At 44.8% G+C, this 16,828-nt stretch overlaps 1 protein-coding gene across 1 annotated transcript in view; it reads left to right on the forward strand.

Annotated features, from left to right (window-relative positions):
- The window catches only part of frmd4ba (FERM domain containing 4Ba), a 63,476-nt gene extending 47,612 nt beyond the window's left edge, over positions 1-15,864 (forward strand). Inside the window, exons 12-23 of the mRNA XM_080729133.1 lie at positions 7,932-8,008; positions 9,069-9,207; positions 9,873-10,014; positions 10,137-10,270; positions 10,380-10,496; positions 10,863-11,091; positions 11,362-11,418; positions 11,526-11,661; positions 12,371-12,535; positions 12,791-13,569; positions 13,890-14,016; positions 14,409-15,864. Of these exons, the coding sequence (XP_080585259.1) occupies positions 7,932-8,008; positions 9,069-9,207; positions 9,873-10,014; positions 10,137-10,270; positions 10,380-10,496; positions 10,863-11,091; positions 11,362-11,418; positions 11,526-11,661; positions 12,371-12,535; positions 12,791-13,569; positions 13,890-14,016; positions 14,409-14,664 (2,358 nt within the window). The 3' untranslated portion in view covers positions 14,665-15,864. The remainder of the gene's footprint in view (positions 1-7,931; positions 8,009-9,068; positions 9,208-9,872; positions 10,015-10,136; positions 10,271-10,379; positions 10,497-10,862; positions 11,092-11,361; positions 11,419-11,525; positions 11,662-12,370; positions 12,536-12,790; positions 13,570-13,889; positions 14,017-14,408) is intronic.
- Positions 15,865-16,828: the final 964 nt, after the last annotated feature.

The raw sequence follows: 16,828 nt of genomic DNA on the forward strand, positions 1-16,828 counted from the left end.
TACCCTAAACTGTGCCTCATTTTTCAGAGATGTAGCATTTTATTCAAAACACACTTTTTTGTATTTTTTTTTATTCAAAACTACTCTTACAGATTGTCAAAAACGGACAGAAATGTGATCATGAGTCCAAATCGAGTAGATCGGCTATTTTTGGCAAAGAGATTTGGTGTATGGCAGGAAAAAAGAGGTTATAGTATAGATTCCTGGGGGGGTTTAACGGAGTAGTTCACCCCCAAAATGACTTTTTTCTATTGTTTACTCACTCCATGGAGACTTGAGTTCCATAATATTGTTTTGTTTTTTGTCACATTCCTAAGAGAAATTTGTGATTACAATAAATGTAGCTCCATTGACTCCAGATGGGGACCCAAATGCATTTGGGTACCCATCCGGAATCAATGGGGGTAAATGTACTATAATCCATTTTTTGTCTAAACAATGCGACAAAAACAGAAAAAGTATGATTTAACGCAAGTCTGCGTGGTGTGAGTAATCATTAGGGGAAAAAAAGTCATTTTGGGGGTGAACTACTCCTTTAAGACATTTGTTGAAAAAGAAAAACTGTTTAAGGTCTGTATTTGCAACCATCAGTGTTTGGGAAATGTAAAGTGTTTTCTTTTTTGTACATGAATAATGGTGCTTTGTATTCATTGAACCCTCTATCTGCTATTGTTGCCTCCCCTCACATCACCCGATTCCTCCCACTTGTTGATCCCACCAAATTGCAAATGATTGAAGCAAAAAATCCTCTTTTCCCATCGAGTTTTTTATGAGAAAATAAAAAAGGGAGATAACTGTAGAAGGGAGTGGAGGAGGGAAATATTGGTTTGACTGGGGTGGAATGAAGTTTACGGTGATAAGAGCATGTACAGTAAAATCAGACAACATTGGGATGAATAGCCATGAGGATTCTAAAACACCTGACAAAACACTGCTTTGGAATAATAATAAAAAAACACAGGCCTATCAACTTGCCTGCGTCTCCCCTCCCCTTTTTATTCGTGAGATATAATTTAGTTAACTTTTTGTAGCAACCCAAACACATGTTTCCCCCCAGACCCTTTCATTACTGCCCTCGTACCTGTTCTGTGTGGCAGCTGCCTGTTGACATAGTTGGGTATGCTGTTAACATTGAATACCAAGGTATTAATGGGCATGGCCCACTTATTAAACCCACCACAGCGCCTCTGTCTAAAACCCTCCCAGTGGAAGGTGTAATTATGGCACTCGTGTGGGGAACAGCCGTGCGCTGGGGCTGGCACTCTGCCAGCATGGGCTGGGTGGGTGGGTGGGTGGGGTCGGAGTTGGTCTTGGGAGGTAGGGGTTAAAGGGTGTGGGGGAGGGGGTTGTTATAGCACCTTTTGCACAAGCAGGGGGCACTCACAGCTAGTGGTGGGAAAAAAACCCTTCATTTCAGTGAACGAAGGATTTGCGCACGGCAATGTCGTTCGTTCACGCTCACCGTTCAGTAGCGCTATTGTCTAGTGAAAAACACTATTCCAGGAGTGTTGTTATTGCGTTGTGCGTTAAGCCCGCCCTCCCGTCCTGTGTACGGGGGGCATAAGCGAAAGCGGGAACGTAACAGTTTCAGGAAACAAGCGTTTTTGCGGCAATAAACTAGTTATTTTGAACTAATCGATCATGAAAGACCCATCGCTACTCACAACAAATCTTTTCAAAGTACACAACTTCTGTCCTTGTTTCTGTATTCAGTTGCTTGTTATGCAAAGAGGTGTGTGTGTGTGCGCGCGTGTCATAGAGGGCAGTAGGGCACACAATGATCAACCAATAAAACACATTTCCCTTGGTTGGGGGCTTTTGGGGCGGGGTGGAATTGGACCTCAGATCCATCTTGGGGTGTAGGGAATGTATAGATACTGTAAGTTTCACCCTGGAGTTTCGGTGACATTCAGAAACCCGCTACAGGGGTTGACATTAAGTAAAATCTGTCACTGGAACATTACTTTTAATAATTTGGCAAATAACAAACAGTTGAACAAATTGATCTGTGATGGAATTGTCATTTATTTTAAAACTTAATTCTAAATTTGGTCATTTATATTTTAAAACTTAATTTATTCTAAATTTGGTCATTTATATTTTAAAACTTAATTCTAAATTTGGAGCAGAGGTTCTGCCATGGCCTTCTTAGGGTCACGGGCAGGCCCCCCGGGGCCCTTAACAGTACAGTACAGTAGCAACTACTGAAAAAATATGCTGTTGGCGTATAGAATATGCCAAACTTGTACATTTGAGGATGCTGTTTTCTTTTCTCGTTGCTCTTTTGCCTTTAGCACTCTTTCTTTTCATCTCATCTTTCTACGTCTTATTATTATCACCCCTTTTAGATTATTATTATTATTATCTTTTTTTAGATGTGGTTTGCTGTTATTATATTGTTTGCTGTTTTTAGATATACCACTGCATTGTCTGAAGGATGCCAAAACAAAACACGTTTTACACTTGTGTACCTGTACAAAAGACGTAACAATAAAGTACAACCTTGAACCTTGAACACACAGACACAGTAATGGACAGACGTAGGCAAGCGAAATATAATCTCTGGCCTTTGGGCGTCTGGCCTTGCAGAGACAATTATACTTTCTTTCTTTTTTTTGGTTTGTTTTTTAAACCAATATTTTAACTGCTCAAAGCGGTCAGTGTTCCATATCCCTGCACTAGGATAGTTTAACCTCTCATTATCTCCACTGTATAATGTCAGTGTCTCCACCACTTAATGAATGGGCTGAAGCTCAAATGATCCCCCCTCCCCTGTTGTGTTTTAAGAGCAAGTTGCACTTCTCAAAATCTGAATACTTTCATTTTGTTTATGTATTAGATACAGCATATTTACAGCATCAATAGGCAAAAATAGCTTAGTCTGCTCAGTAAAATACTAATTATTTATCTCTGAGATAGTAACAATTGACCCAAATTCAGCGGGTTCATGTTTATACTGTCAGTGATCAAATAACACTGAAGGTTTTACTGTGTGGAAGTGGGCAGGGACAAGAGAGGAGAGATGAGCTGTCGCAGGCGTACAGAATGTATCAATCATATGAGGAACCAAGACACAGGAAGATACCGATGTCATGTTGAGATTTATTTATTCTAGTTTTGAGCAATAGCATGACACCTTGGTCTTGTTTCTTTCTGTCGTGTCTGGCTACCTTGCACCCTCTCCCAGCGGGTAATAGGACACTCTACCCACCACATGCTGTTGCACATATGATGACCCAGCAGACTCAAAATAAATCTTCGGTTTATTATGGACGACATACTTAAAGCTAATAGGAATTTCCCCACAACTGATCTTCTATTCTTCTTGCCAAATAACTAAAAAAAAAACACAAGGTTTACTGTCTATCATATTTGATGTACAGTGTGTGTGTTGGAACAAAAGCATATTATCCATGTGACTTGTTATTGTCTTCTAATGCTACAGCAATGTTTGCAGCTTAGTGTGGAAATGTACAGAGCTGTCAGGCTACTTGAGGTTGACTGTGTGACGTGGTGCCGAGCAGGGTGGGGTTGGCATATCCTGTACAGGCGTGTGTGAGTCAGGAGGACCTTTGACGCATATTTATCCACGGGTGATTTTTGCAGCGTCTCTCAGCCCTCCGGGGGTCCTTTCAGGCTGTGGGATGGGTCCAGATCTTGAACATTTGGAGCCCATCTGAAACCACAGGCATTTTTGGCACACTTCCACCCGCCTCTAATGAGGAGTTCCAACAAAACTGAGGGATATGAATGCACTGAAGATAGGGAAATTCTGTATAATTGGCCAAACATGATCATGTGACCATTTCAGCTCCCTCCCTCCCCCTTTTCTTTCAGGGCTAGTTTGATGAATAGTTTGAATGTGGTTTTGTTTTGTTTTTACCAGGGTTTTTTAATTACCCTGTTTGTCACCTTATGGAGTCAATTAGCTTGTTGATAGCTAGGGCTGTCACAATTATTACATAATCGTCTAATCGCAATTATTTGTGGTAATCACATTTTTTTTGCATAATCGTCATAATCGTTTCCATGTTGAGATATGTTAATATAGTTTCAAACACTTTTAAAAAGTAGTGGAAATAGCAGATCTACAAGCTCACAACACGGCGCATCACGATGCGGTGTGAGCTTGTAGTTCGGCTATTTCCACTATCAATGTTCTTTTTAAAGTGTAAAGTTGTCAAATATGTCCTTCATTAACTTGTATATTTAGGTTATGTGTCATATATCTACCATGTGCAACTTCAAAGCCTACAAGCCAAACAGACATGTAACTGTCAACGACAAAAGCACAATTAAATCTTTAATCGCAATTATTTGAGTGACAATTAATCGTCATGTAAAATGTCCTAATCGTGACAGCCCTATTGATAGCGTGTGTTTGTTTGTGTTTGTCCGTGTATTACTTACAGGAAGTAAATGTTACTCAAGATGTCTGAGGTGTGTCACGTATTTGACATATTTTGGCAGTAGTTCATCAGCGGTCATAGTTGCCTTCTCTCCAAAGGTATCATAGCGTATTGACACACAAGTGTGGAGTTTCACCTTTAGGTCTAATGACCCAGTTGTGTGTGATTTGCACGTTATCTGTCATTACAACGTAAACGGTGCTAAATAACAGTGTCCTCGGGGTGTGAATTGGCATGGGGTGTTAACCCCCACAATGGGATGGGTTTCTGGGATGCGGGGAGCTGGTTCCCCTTTGTTTACTAATTACCATTGCTCTTGGTTACACTGGCAGACTGGCTATGATTGATTAGGATTGCAGTGTTGTCTGGACCAACATGACGAGCTCTTGTCTGGAAGCTAGTTTCTTGGTGGTGGGGGGGGGGGGGGGGGGGAATATCGAAAAAGCCTGGGGGAGCCAGGAAAGATGACTTTGAGCACTGGAATATTAAAGGTTATTAAGTTCTTACTGTGCTGTGCAAAGTCCAAAAAATGACAAATATCCCTTTTAACCACTTAAACCCTATAATATTGTATTGACTGTTGTGAGCTTGTAGATCTGCTCATTTTGCCAACTGTTTGCCTATTTTCAAGTGAGCTGAGTGTTCATCTATTATCACATACCCAGAATAGCTTCAATACCCAGCTTCAATTCTGATAAAACTACTAAAACCTGACAGTGTCCTCTGCCTTAAATATTACCACTCATAATCGTTAGTTCCGTTGCTAACGTGTATTTAGAGGCGGCATTAGAAGGGCAGTGAGAGATTCTTCCTCAGATGGGGCCTGGTAACGCGGCTAATGAAAGTACTGTTGTGTCGTCTTCACAGGTAGGTGAAGACAAGAGTGCCCCTGCTGGGGCCCTGCCATTAATGATTAGACCAAAGTCGTATATTACTGACATGTTTGTCTTGGGGCTGCGGTGGGAGTGTAGCGTCGACTGGACTCAATAAACGTCAGGGATTTGTGTGGTATTTACAATATGAAACAAACGCGGAGGCGTGTTCCCCAGAAGGAACTGGCAGATCTAAAAGTAATAGCCCCTGTTGTTCCCCCTCTGATCCGAGCCCGAAGGCAAGCATAGGATATATAGGTGAACTGGTCTCAAGAACAGGAAGGAGGACCGGGACCTACTGTAGTGTACGTCGTAGGTATAACACTATACTGTGTGTGTGTGTGTGTGTGTGTGTGTGTGTGTGTGGGTGTGTGTGTGGGTGTGTGTGTACCCGTTCTTACTACCCAGTGAGCACCGGAAATAGTTTTTAACCAACAGAGTGAGGACATTTTTGGAAAGTGAGGACTAAGTTGCGGTCCTCACTAAATTAAGGGTTAGGGTTAGGGGTTAGGTTTAGGGTTAGGGGTTAGGGTAAGGCCACAGGAATGGAAGAAAAATGAATGGAAGTCAATGTAAAGTCCTCAGTATGTAGCAAAAACAAGTATGTGTGTGTGAGACCTGTTCATCTGGTTTGACTGAAAAGGAAGTCAAGTAGGATAGAGGGCAAAAGAATGAGAGCCAGCCAGGTTGTGTGCATGTGTGATACATAATCAATGTGTGTGTGTGTGTGTCTGTGCGAGAAGACAGGGACCGTGAGTGGGAAGAGCCGAGGTGAGTGTGCTAAAGAGAATTCATGTGACTACGGGGCGGGGAGGGACCTTGGTTGGGTGCAGAACAGTGCAGAGCATATAATAGTAAAGCTGCCTGCCAGCGCAGTGTGAGGTGTGTGTGATGTCACGGGGAGGAGGGGCGTTAAAACTAAAGGGGGCGGGGTCAGCTCAGCTGAAACTCTTGCAACACCTACATGGCTTTCCTGAGATCAGACAAGAGAGAGTATTGTTCGAGGAAGCTCTAGCCCTGTGGGAAACTCAAACCAGAGGATTCAATACAAAACCTAGAGAATTCACTGGGGACCGAAAACAAAACTCCCCCCCCCTCCGGTAAGCCCTACCATTTTGTACACTTATTATACCTGACAAGGATACTGGAGATCATTTTATAAATGTATTTATTATTATTATTATTATTATGATTATTAAAAATCATGTCATGGTCTGGCATTTGTTCCTTTCTTGCCTGGTGTAGTCAGTCAGATACAGGAGGTGTTGTGAGGTGGCGTGTCCACACAGTTTTGATGTATGTTCTACAAACATGTTCGCCATGTACTGTAGGATCATGGATGTGCCAAGTTTCGATAACATGATCAAATAGATCAGTTGTAGTTGTGTATTTCTTAGTGAAACAGTAGGCGTTTACCCTGAGCAATATAAGAGAACACGCAAACCATTTGAAAGTTACAGTATATTTACAAGCAAACAGCACTGGCTCCCTGGAGCAGATGTTTCACCCTGACTCAGAACACTCCTTGTCCTGTCCTGTTTTCAGCGCTCTTGCTCCAGGGCACAGTGAAATGAGAAGCTTGCCAGACAGGACTTTACTCTTTGCTGTTGCAGCAGCATCATAATTGATCCATGCTCTGTTATTAGACTGATCTTACACCTGACTGTCCAGTCCACTGCACATAGCAGGGTTCACAGCTAGTTCGGTCATTGCGGTGTCCTTGTTGTGCGTTGTACCGTGCAAATGTTGCAACTTATTAGTTGAACTTCTTAGTCTAGAAATGGGTGCAGAAAAAAACAGACGCAGACTGCTGTGTGGGACTGCTCTGTTACAGATGTTTGCTCGAGATTCACCTACCTAGATCAGGGGTCTTCAACGTTTTCAGGTCAGGGACCCCTGAGCTGAGAGAGAGAGATGAAGCAGGGACCCCCACTACATAATTGTATAAAATTGTGTTATGTTCATAGATTAGACAGCTAGACTTATTTGACAGCATTGTCATCATGACGTTTAACCACTTGAACCGTCAAATACTTAGTCTGCTGTTCTTTTCTCTCTACAAACCTCCTTGCGAAAACTAGCCGATCTACAAGCTTACAACGCCTCGCAGCGCGAGGCGTTGTAAGCTTGTAGATCTGCTAGTTTTGGCTAATGTTCCACTCAGATTAGGGATGCTAGGGTTCAAATAGTTAATGTAAAAAACATGATCCTATTACACAAAGATTTGGTGGCCCCCCTGTAGTAACTCTGAGGATCCCCTAGGGGTCCCGGACCCCCTGTTGAAGACCCCTGTCCTAGATTCTTTGAAGCACCGCATTGTTCTTTTTGCACTCTACTTACGTGTGTGTGACTGTATTTAATCTTGTCGCTTGTTGACGAGAGTTCTTCATACTTACTCTGCCAACTCTGATTTGCACTTGTAAGTCGCTCTGCTAAATGCCTAAATTGTTATATGCGGGGGAAACGTGGGCGCCGTGCGGGAAACTGCCTCTGAACAACTGGATTATGTGAATGTTTGTTTTGCATCCGTGACTAAATCAAATTTCTTTACAGGTCCACATTCAAATTGAGTGTGGTTGCATGGTGTCTTGTGTACTCAATGACGTATCCTCACTGTCCTGTTCCCCACTGTGTGCCTCTCTCTCTACAGTTGTTTCACTGGAAGCAGTTGGAGAATTTGTATTTCCGCGAGAAGAAATTCGCAGTGGAAGTGAACGACCCACAAAGGTCAGAGAACACAAACCACTTAATTCAACTAACTACTCCCCTAATAGGCTGCATGGCCCTTGAGGTTCATGAGGTGCTTTCTATTTTAGCCACTGCTTTCTAGCTACAGCCTAGATGTCCTTATCATAACACCTTGGCCCGCTTGAAAGGCGTCTGCAGCCTCTGGCCCATGTAGAGCACCATGTTAATAGCCGTAACTCGTATTCCCGCTGTTAAGAGCAACTACTGCAGCATTCCAAGGGCTTTCTTTACACTGTTCACACAGGTTTTATATGGCGCTACCAGCCACCTCACGGCTGTAATTACGGTCCACTGCTCCAAAGACACTTTTTACGCTGCTTCCCCCTTCCTCATCAATGTATTGTGTTACAGAAGCAGCCACTTGTATAATTTGGTTGATGATTTAATTATAGACTGGTTTTCTAATTCAATTCTTCATGGCTCGTGGCTTTTAACTATTTCATGTCGTTTTATTTATTTATTTTTAATCACAGTAATTCCCGATAGTTGTTATGAAGCTATTAACTTGTTTTTGTTGTTGCTGCCTCTAAAAAGAATTGCTCCATGCTTGGGATGGGACGATATGAAAATGTCATATCACGATTATTGTGACAGAAGAAATCGCGATTTACGATATTATCACGATAATCAAAATCCATTATCCTAGGGCGGAAAATTTGCCAAAAAAATAGCAGATCTACAAGCTCACAACGCATCATGCGTTGTGAGCTTGTAGATCGGCTATTTTTTTTGCAAAGACATCTGATAGAGTGAAAAAAAGACTGTATCAAGTACGTATATTATAAGTACCTTTTACCAATTATAGAGGGTTTAAGTGGTACCGGATATGCAGCTCGGCAAATATAGGGTGAATTGATCCCAGTGCATGACGGAGGACGATATCACGATAAATTAAATCTCCACGATAAGATTATCATGAGTGTTTTTTTATCACGATAAACGATAATATCGCGTATTGTCCCATCCCTACTCCATGCTGCAGCACAAATAATAAATATTGCAGTGGTTTTATCTGCGTGTTTGTTTGTATGTTTCTCAGAAGGACAGTGACCAAGCGTACTTTTGGGCAGTCGGGGCAGGTCATCCACACATGGTATGCCAGCCACTCTCTGATTAAAACCATCTGGGTGATGGCAATCAGTCAGCACCAGTTCTACCTGGATAGGAAGCAGAGCAAAGTGAGTGCTCCTCTCCTCTCCTCTTCTCTCCTATACTATACTCTCCTCTCCTCTCCGCTCCTTGCCTTGCCTTGGGTCTAATAATCTGTTCTTATCAAAGCTCCCCAGACAATATCTCTCCGTTCTATCTACATTTATAGTACATTTGGCTCATCCCTGGAGATGGCTTAATGCATTAGCCAACGTGGCTAGACCTCTGCCCAGCTATGTCCTTGTGATTCGTTCGTCAGCGAGTACCAGAAACTGGGTTTTAAATCATTTTTCCAAGAAGATTCCTCAGGTTTTAAATCATTTTCCGGGAAAATTCCTCGCAACTTAGTGTCAGAATGCTGTGAAGGTATCGTATTTATGGCGCGTATTTGCAGAGCATCAGCAGGGCCATTATGGGTTATGAGTGGTGTCTGTGTGATGATGAGTGAATGTTCGGGGGGGCTGCAGTCGAATGAGGATATTCAGCCTGTTTCTCTCGGAGGCAGATGGTGTGTCAGTGCTCACCCAGGAATAGTGCCGGGCCTGATTGATGAGACAGCGCTCCGCTTGGATTCCCGAGCATGCAAATGTAGCCGCCGCGGATCGCATTGCGCCATCATTAAGATGAAATACTGACAAATTCCTCTCCCTGTCCCTCTCCCGCTTGCCCCCACTCACCTCCTTCCCCCTCGCAGTCAAAGATTACAACAACCAGGAGCTCGGGAGACATCGCAATGGACCTCACCGAAATTGGCGCACCGCGGATCAGTAAACTGTCCAGCATCAGCAGCAAAGACCGAATCATCATGGCAAGCAACGGGAGCCTCATCTCGGCCGGTGAGCGAAGAGTTAATCCATCTGCTAACAGCTACTGTTCCGCTCTGCTTCACATTACACTGATGTGAGCGATGATTTATGGCTTTAATTCATTGTTAATAATATCCACGGCTCTCTTGCAGGTTCTGCCGACTCGGAGGTCAGCGAGGAGCAGAAGAAAGAGAAGATTGCTGAGCTGAAGAAGAAAGAGCAGGATCTGCAAGATAACCTGTCTCAGAAACTGGAGGAGTTGAAGAAGATTTGCATGAGAGAAGCGGTGAGTGTCTGAGTCTATACTGGACCGTCCACTGTTTGTTCACTTCAATAATGAATGTGTGTCCAGTTGTCATTTTCTCATTCCAATTCGTCTTTTATCTCATGTCCAGGAACTGACGGGCCGCTTGCCCAAAGAGTACCCCCTGGCTACTGGTGAAAAAGCCCCCCACATCCGACGCCGCATGGGTACAGCCTTCAAGTTGGATGATCTTTTCCCATATGATGAGGTTAGTATGACTACTGCAAATGTATCCATCATTTAACTTAATAGTAGGATATTTTCTGTTAAGATTATCTGTTATTTTACATTTTAACCTGTAAATAATTGTCAGTTGAGCATGAGTTTTATGTATATTGAAGCTGATGTATCTACTATAGATACTCAAAATCTCTGTCTGTGTGTCTGTAGTTTACCTAACTCGAGAACCGTATCCAAGTCAATCATATTAGGTATACAGCATATACTCAAAATGTAGTTGCCAGTTGTTCCTCTGAAATGGCTGTTCAAAAATACTTTCATGGCCCAGCTACTGCTTACATTGCTGGGAAATTCCCCCGTTAATTGATGTTTTGTTCTGTACCTTTCCCTCCAGGACCCCCACCTGAGGAACCTGGAGAGCCGCTTCGCCCTGCAGCAGAAGATTGTGGAAGCAGCCATGAAGCTGGCTGGCGAGGGCGACCTGGGCAAGACGGTCAAGAAGAAGAGGAGGAGCAACTGTCTGGACGCCATGCGGAAGCTGCAGGAGATCGAGACGGAGATCAACGCCTACAGGATCAAGAAGGGAAGGAAACCCACGCAGAGAGCCTCGCTGATCATAGCAGGTACGCCAGGTGTCTTATCGGTACACAAACATCACAGACACACGCCAAGATAACGAGGTGTTTATGCTGATGCTTATAAAAGGAATCAAAGCGTGATTCCCCCGCAGCACTTTGCCTGTGCCGGGTTGAAAGTCAAAAGCAGAACGCCTCGGAACTTTTGATTGTTATCTGGCGGAAATTGATTAAACGCGTGGTGTCCCTTTTGGTTCTAAAAAGGAAACATCAGTAGTCGTCTTCTCTGAACACCTTTCTCTCTCCTCATGTTCTTAGATGACATAAACCCAGCGGAGCTCAGCTCGCTGTCTGACAGCCTCAACCTGGACGACGGTGAGTGCCGTTTGAGATCGATGTGTTTTCAAATACGCCGTCTCCTCCTTTCACGTAAACCTGTGCTATACATCTCAGGATATTAACCGCGTTTTCTGTCCCCTCAGATGATGAGCTCGGCTCCCAGCGGCTCCGTTCGCGATCGATCCAGTACTCCCCCAGGCCCCACCACGCAGACACGCTGGACATCCATTACCACCAAGACAGACGAGCCTCTGCCAATGACCAGCTCTCAGACAGCAGGTAGACATCAGCAGCTGCGGGCACCGACTGCGAGGCACAACAGGACGTGTCTTCTTATACCATAGCATGCTAGACGTGTTTTTGTTTTTCTTGGGGCCCTGAGAGCAGCTAGTATGGACCTGCAGATTAGAACCAGGGAAACATTCTTGCTGGTCTCCACCTCCTCCTTCGTTCTCTCTCTCCTGCCTCCCTGCCAGCCTTATCAGCCCAAACGCGCCCTGGCTTTAAAAATAGACAGGAGGGGAGCATGTCGCTGCCTGCTAAGGAGCAGACAACAATCCCAAGCAGAGTGGAGGAGGAGGCGAGGCAGGAGTGGTTCTGGAAACTCTGGAGAGTCGAAATGGCATCTGCTGGATGTCTACTAAATGATATGGATGATGTGTTGCCCAGAGAGCCACTATTCAGTCATTCGTACTCGTTTCATTCTGACACTGTTGCCGTGATGTTATTTGTTTGCTGGTCCATGAAAAGAGAGATCATTGAGCTGTGAAATGACAATCATCCGGGTGAAAGTTATGAGTAAAAAGCCTATGATGTAGGAAAACCATGACTTGTCATTTTATTAGTTTATATTTGTTCCTTGTGTTTTGCTTTGAGAGCGGGCAAGGACAAGCATTGGGGTTTATCTTGATGAAGAGCTCTTCCCTTGAAGAAGCAGAAAAGGTTTTGAAAGCATTGTCCTTATCTGATCAAATGTAATCTCTTCCAGATTAAATTACGGTCAAGTCCAGGAATCACTGCACTACAATCACCGCAACGCCTTGTCGAGTCACGGCAGCCCATACAAGTCGTCCTCTAGACAGCCCTGTGACACACGCAGCATGCCCCCCACGCCCCTCCTCACCCGCAACGCCTACAGCAGCAACCAGCTCAGGTACAGATGTTCCAGATCGACCCCTCCTTGCATGCTCATCCGCATACAGTACATGCTTTGATAAGTTGATAAGTGAACATCTCAGCCTCATCACCTGCACATGTGAGCCAATTAGTGAGCCCAGCATGCTGTTCAAAAAACCCTGTGTCCCTGACGCATGTAAATTAACACCGCTAAATGCAGACGAGTTCTCATTGAGTTTTGTTTTCGGTAGTGTGACAGCGTGCGATACGATAATAACACCCTCTCCTTCAGGTCGGAGGACGGACCGCAGCATTTCCGGCAGAGAAGCGGCAGCCTGGAGTCCCAGTCTCAGTTCGTGACGGAGAGTGAGCCCCCGGCCCCGCCCTTCGCCATGTCTCCAGCACGACGCAGCAACAGCACAGAGGTGCTGGACGACGGCTCCTCCTACACCAGCCAGTCCAGCGTCGAGTACAGCGCTCCTGGCAACCACAATGCTTATCGGCGCAGGGCCCGCGGCCGCCACAGGAAGGACATCTACGCCAACGCGGGCAGCATGCCCAACCTCGCCCAGCCGGACACTCACTGCTACACCTACCAGCCGCCACGGCCACGGCCCACCACCACAGCCTACTACGTGACAGGCTACCCTGCCTACGCAGAGCCCGAGCCGACATACACCAACGGAGCCTACACCTACGACAACGAGATGGAGGGACACTACAGCGTCAACCCGTCCTACCACCCGACCACAGCCGCCTATCGTGGGCAGGACACGTACAGTCGCTATGGCAACGACGAGCTGGACAGTATGTCGCAGAACCCGTACGCTACGATGCGTCCGACCAGGAACCGTCCGGTGCCCCGCAGCAACGAGCAAGTGACCAAGAACATCCAGAAGGCTCTGGTGGCCGAGCATTTGAGAGGCTGGTACGCACGCAACACGGTGCAAAAGCAGCCCGCGTATGACTATGAATATGACCGAGGCTCCCAGCAGAGCCTTGGCTATCAGACCATGCCTGCAGCTTACAGCCACAACAGCAGGACCATGGCCTACTCATCACAGTCATCAGGTCAGCTCACCGTTCTTTTACACCGTAGAAGTTAGAGGCAATTGTTTCGTTCTGAAAATGGACTCTTTTCACGGACGTGTTGTAGCAGGGTAAACACAGCTGCAGCTTTACTGTAGGCATACCAGTTAACAAGCATTGACAATACTGTTGACTACTGTTTGTGCATGCTAACTGGTCCACCTACATCAAACATATCCAGTCTTGTTAGCTACAGCTGTGTTTACCCAGGCTGTGACATATCTGAAAACCGTCCATTGGAATTGTATTCACTTACTTGCTCTTCAAACTCAAACTTTTTTTTTTTACCCAAATGTCCTCAGCCTCTTCTGTTGGAAACTGGCACGGCCACATGGGTGTTGGCATGGCAGAGTATGAGATACCTGCTCATGCCCCACAGTCCTACCCCTACAACAGCAACGCACACTACAGTCACGCCACCCATAACAGGTGAGAAGAAAAACAAAACACAACAACTTGGCCCTAATTCATCTCTTTATCCAATTAGCTACTCCTTGATCCTCCTTATCCCCCGAGCTAAGCACTACTGTTTAATTACCTGAAAAGGATGGCTACAGAAAATATAAGCCATTCCTTGCTTGTGTTATCCACTCCACATGGCTATAATGTGAATGTATACAATGTTAACATTATGTGCTGCAACGTCTTCCTGGAATCTGGGAATGGATGTCTCTTGGGTCTCCAACTACTTAGCATGGCTACCTAAGTTCCTGGGTAGGGATTATAGGATCTGGGCAGCCAATGCTCAGCTCCTCCATAGAGCTTAAGACTTGGTTCTCCTCTCATCCATAATGGTCCACTGGGCCCTGCTCTTTTTTTAGATACGGCACCGTCGCCCAACTTTTTAAGGGCTCCTGGTGCAGCCCCAATGGCCAGAGGCGCTGTGCCCTCTTCCCCGCTAGTTCTTCCTCCTCTGCCTCATCCTCCACCTCCTCCCTCCTCTCCTCTTCCTTCCCTTCCTCTTCCTCCTCCCCCGGCTGTCGAGCCAGTCGGGTGGTCTCCAGTCCCGGGCAGCCCCATGCCTCCAGAAGGCACAGGCTCACTGAGGTGTCCTTTGCTAAGGGTAGCCCGCCATAGTAAGTAATCAGCAGTAGCCAGAGCCTATGAGGTTTTAGCTTTTCCTTTTCTTTTTTTTTCTTTTTTCAGTGTGTCCGCAGTGACCTCATAGGCTGCTTGTTGGATGTTTTAGCAGTGAGCTCTGGATTTTGCTCTGTTTGCCTGTTTGTTCCTTGTGTATGATCAGACGACTGCATGGCTTCTATGACTGTTGCTCATCGTGGCTGCACCCGTTTCTTCATTCAACTGCCATGTTATCATCCAGTGGTCACATTTCTCTTAAGGCTTGATTCATACTTAGTCGCAAGACAGTATCATACGATGAAGATAACTGAAAAAACTGTCATCACCTAGCACATATTTCTTAGTTTGTATCTATACTTGTTGCAAAATACTAGTTATGTTATTCAGATGTATGTTGCTTACGTGTTCCATAGATATGGATCATGTATGCAGTTTGTTGTCCACATAATGTCATGAATGTTAATTAGACAGATGATAGGTTTGATGTCAACTTGCTATCCTGTACCTGTGCTAATGTAAACAGCACAGGTACAGTAAATCACTTGAGCTAAAAAGATAACACAAAAAGGTCCTGGGGACACGACATGTTTCTATTCTGGTCCTATGTATTCAATTAATCAACAGAGCATAGAATATTAACACATTAATGCATGTCATCAACAAATACAAATAGCTAGGAGAGGACACCCCTCATGTCAAGAGGATTTCAAATCTATCTCCACTGATACTGACAGATGCTTTTTCAGGCCATTTTTGAAAGAAGTCAGTGATTGATTCAAATCGTTTAATGGACAACGTCCGGGCATTCCACATTATGGTGGCAGAGTAGTAGAATGTCCACTCCAGATAAGAGTGTTAGCTAAATAGTATCAAAATTGTACAATGTCAATGCATGTCACGGAGCCAAACACTTTTTTCAGTTGGAAATGTCATTTCTGATGTAGGACGCAGTCGTGCGACAGAGCATAAATTAAGCCTTACAGTGTGCGTTCACCACTCAGACTTGTCTTGTGTCCTCTGCCTGTCTTGCCCCCCTCTCCCCTTGCCATCCTTAGAAGTGCCCCTCCTCCCATGTGCTGCCATTCACCCATGACCCATGACCCTCTCATGCACAGATGTCCCCCCGAGTATGAGTGGCGGAGCGGTGGTGATAGGATGGGGGGGCCTGTGGGGCCCCTAGCGATGCGTGCTGCTGTTGCCTATGCTACTGACCAGGATAATTAACCCCCTCCTCCTCCCCCCTCCCATAATCAAAGGCAAGGCATAAAAGAAAAGGGTGAGAGACAAAAAAAACCACTGAACTCCTCCCCACGTGGATGTGACGGTGATGGTGATGCATTCTTTTTTTTTTGTATGTGGCAGCCGGGACTTCAAACAGACAAAACAAACAAAAACGAACACAAATTTTCATGTCGTTTCTCCTGGTGTCCACTGGTGGTGGTGGTGGGAGCCGGACATTTCTGTGTCGGGGAGAAAATGTGACCCCTGGCCCTGAAGGTTTTGATGTTTGAATTGCTGTGTGATTTGTGTGTGAGCGTGTGTGTGTGTGTATCTGTGTGCATCTGCTCTGATTGGAGGGTTTAAGAATATGTTTGATCCTGGGTTTGATCTGTTGTCTGAAAGATTAACCGCTCCTTCTGACTGTGACTAACAAAAACCTGCCTACCAATACCTGAAGCAGCAACGTGAATGTTTTCTTCCCCCTTATCAAGGTTAAAATAATACAGTTTTTGTCAACCCAGGTTTAAATAATTCTAAAGCGCCATTCCCTCGGGCACGATAACTATAAAGATAACTATATCGATATCGTTCACCATTGTATTATGTTAATAATCTATGTGAAGTGTGAACAGTGCCATCCACTTGTCTCTAACGATTTCTATAGTTATCGTTATAGTGCTCTGTGTGAATGGCCCTTAAAGGTCTTTGCACATCAAGTCTGAATTTTCCATGTGTTTTTCCACATCTGTGTTATCCAAGGATATTGAACTCCTTACAAGCATATTGACTGAAACACTTAAATGTGTCACGTCTCAACTGGCACGCATGAACTTTATTTGTTTATAACGTGCAAAACATTCGGACAAATTGTTTTTACTTGGTTTGCAAAGACCTTAAGGACTCCCATTCAATGCCATTCCTTTAAGTTTGCTTGCATCGA

The sequence above is a fragment of the Nannobrachium achirus genome (assembly GCF_963921795.1).
Source record: "Nannobrachium achirus genome assembly, chromosome: 6".
Classification (NCBI taxonomy): domain Eukaryota; kingdom Metazoa; phylum Chordata; class Actinopteri; order Myctophiformes; family Myctophidae; genus Nannobrachium; species Nannobrachium achirus.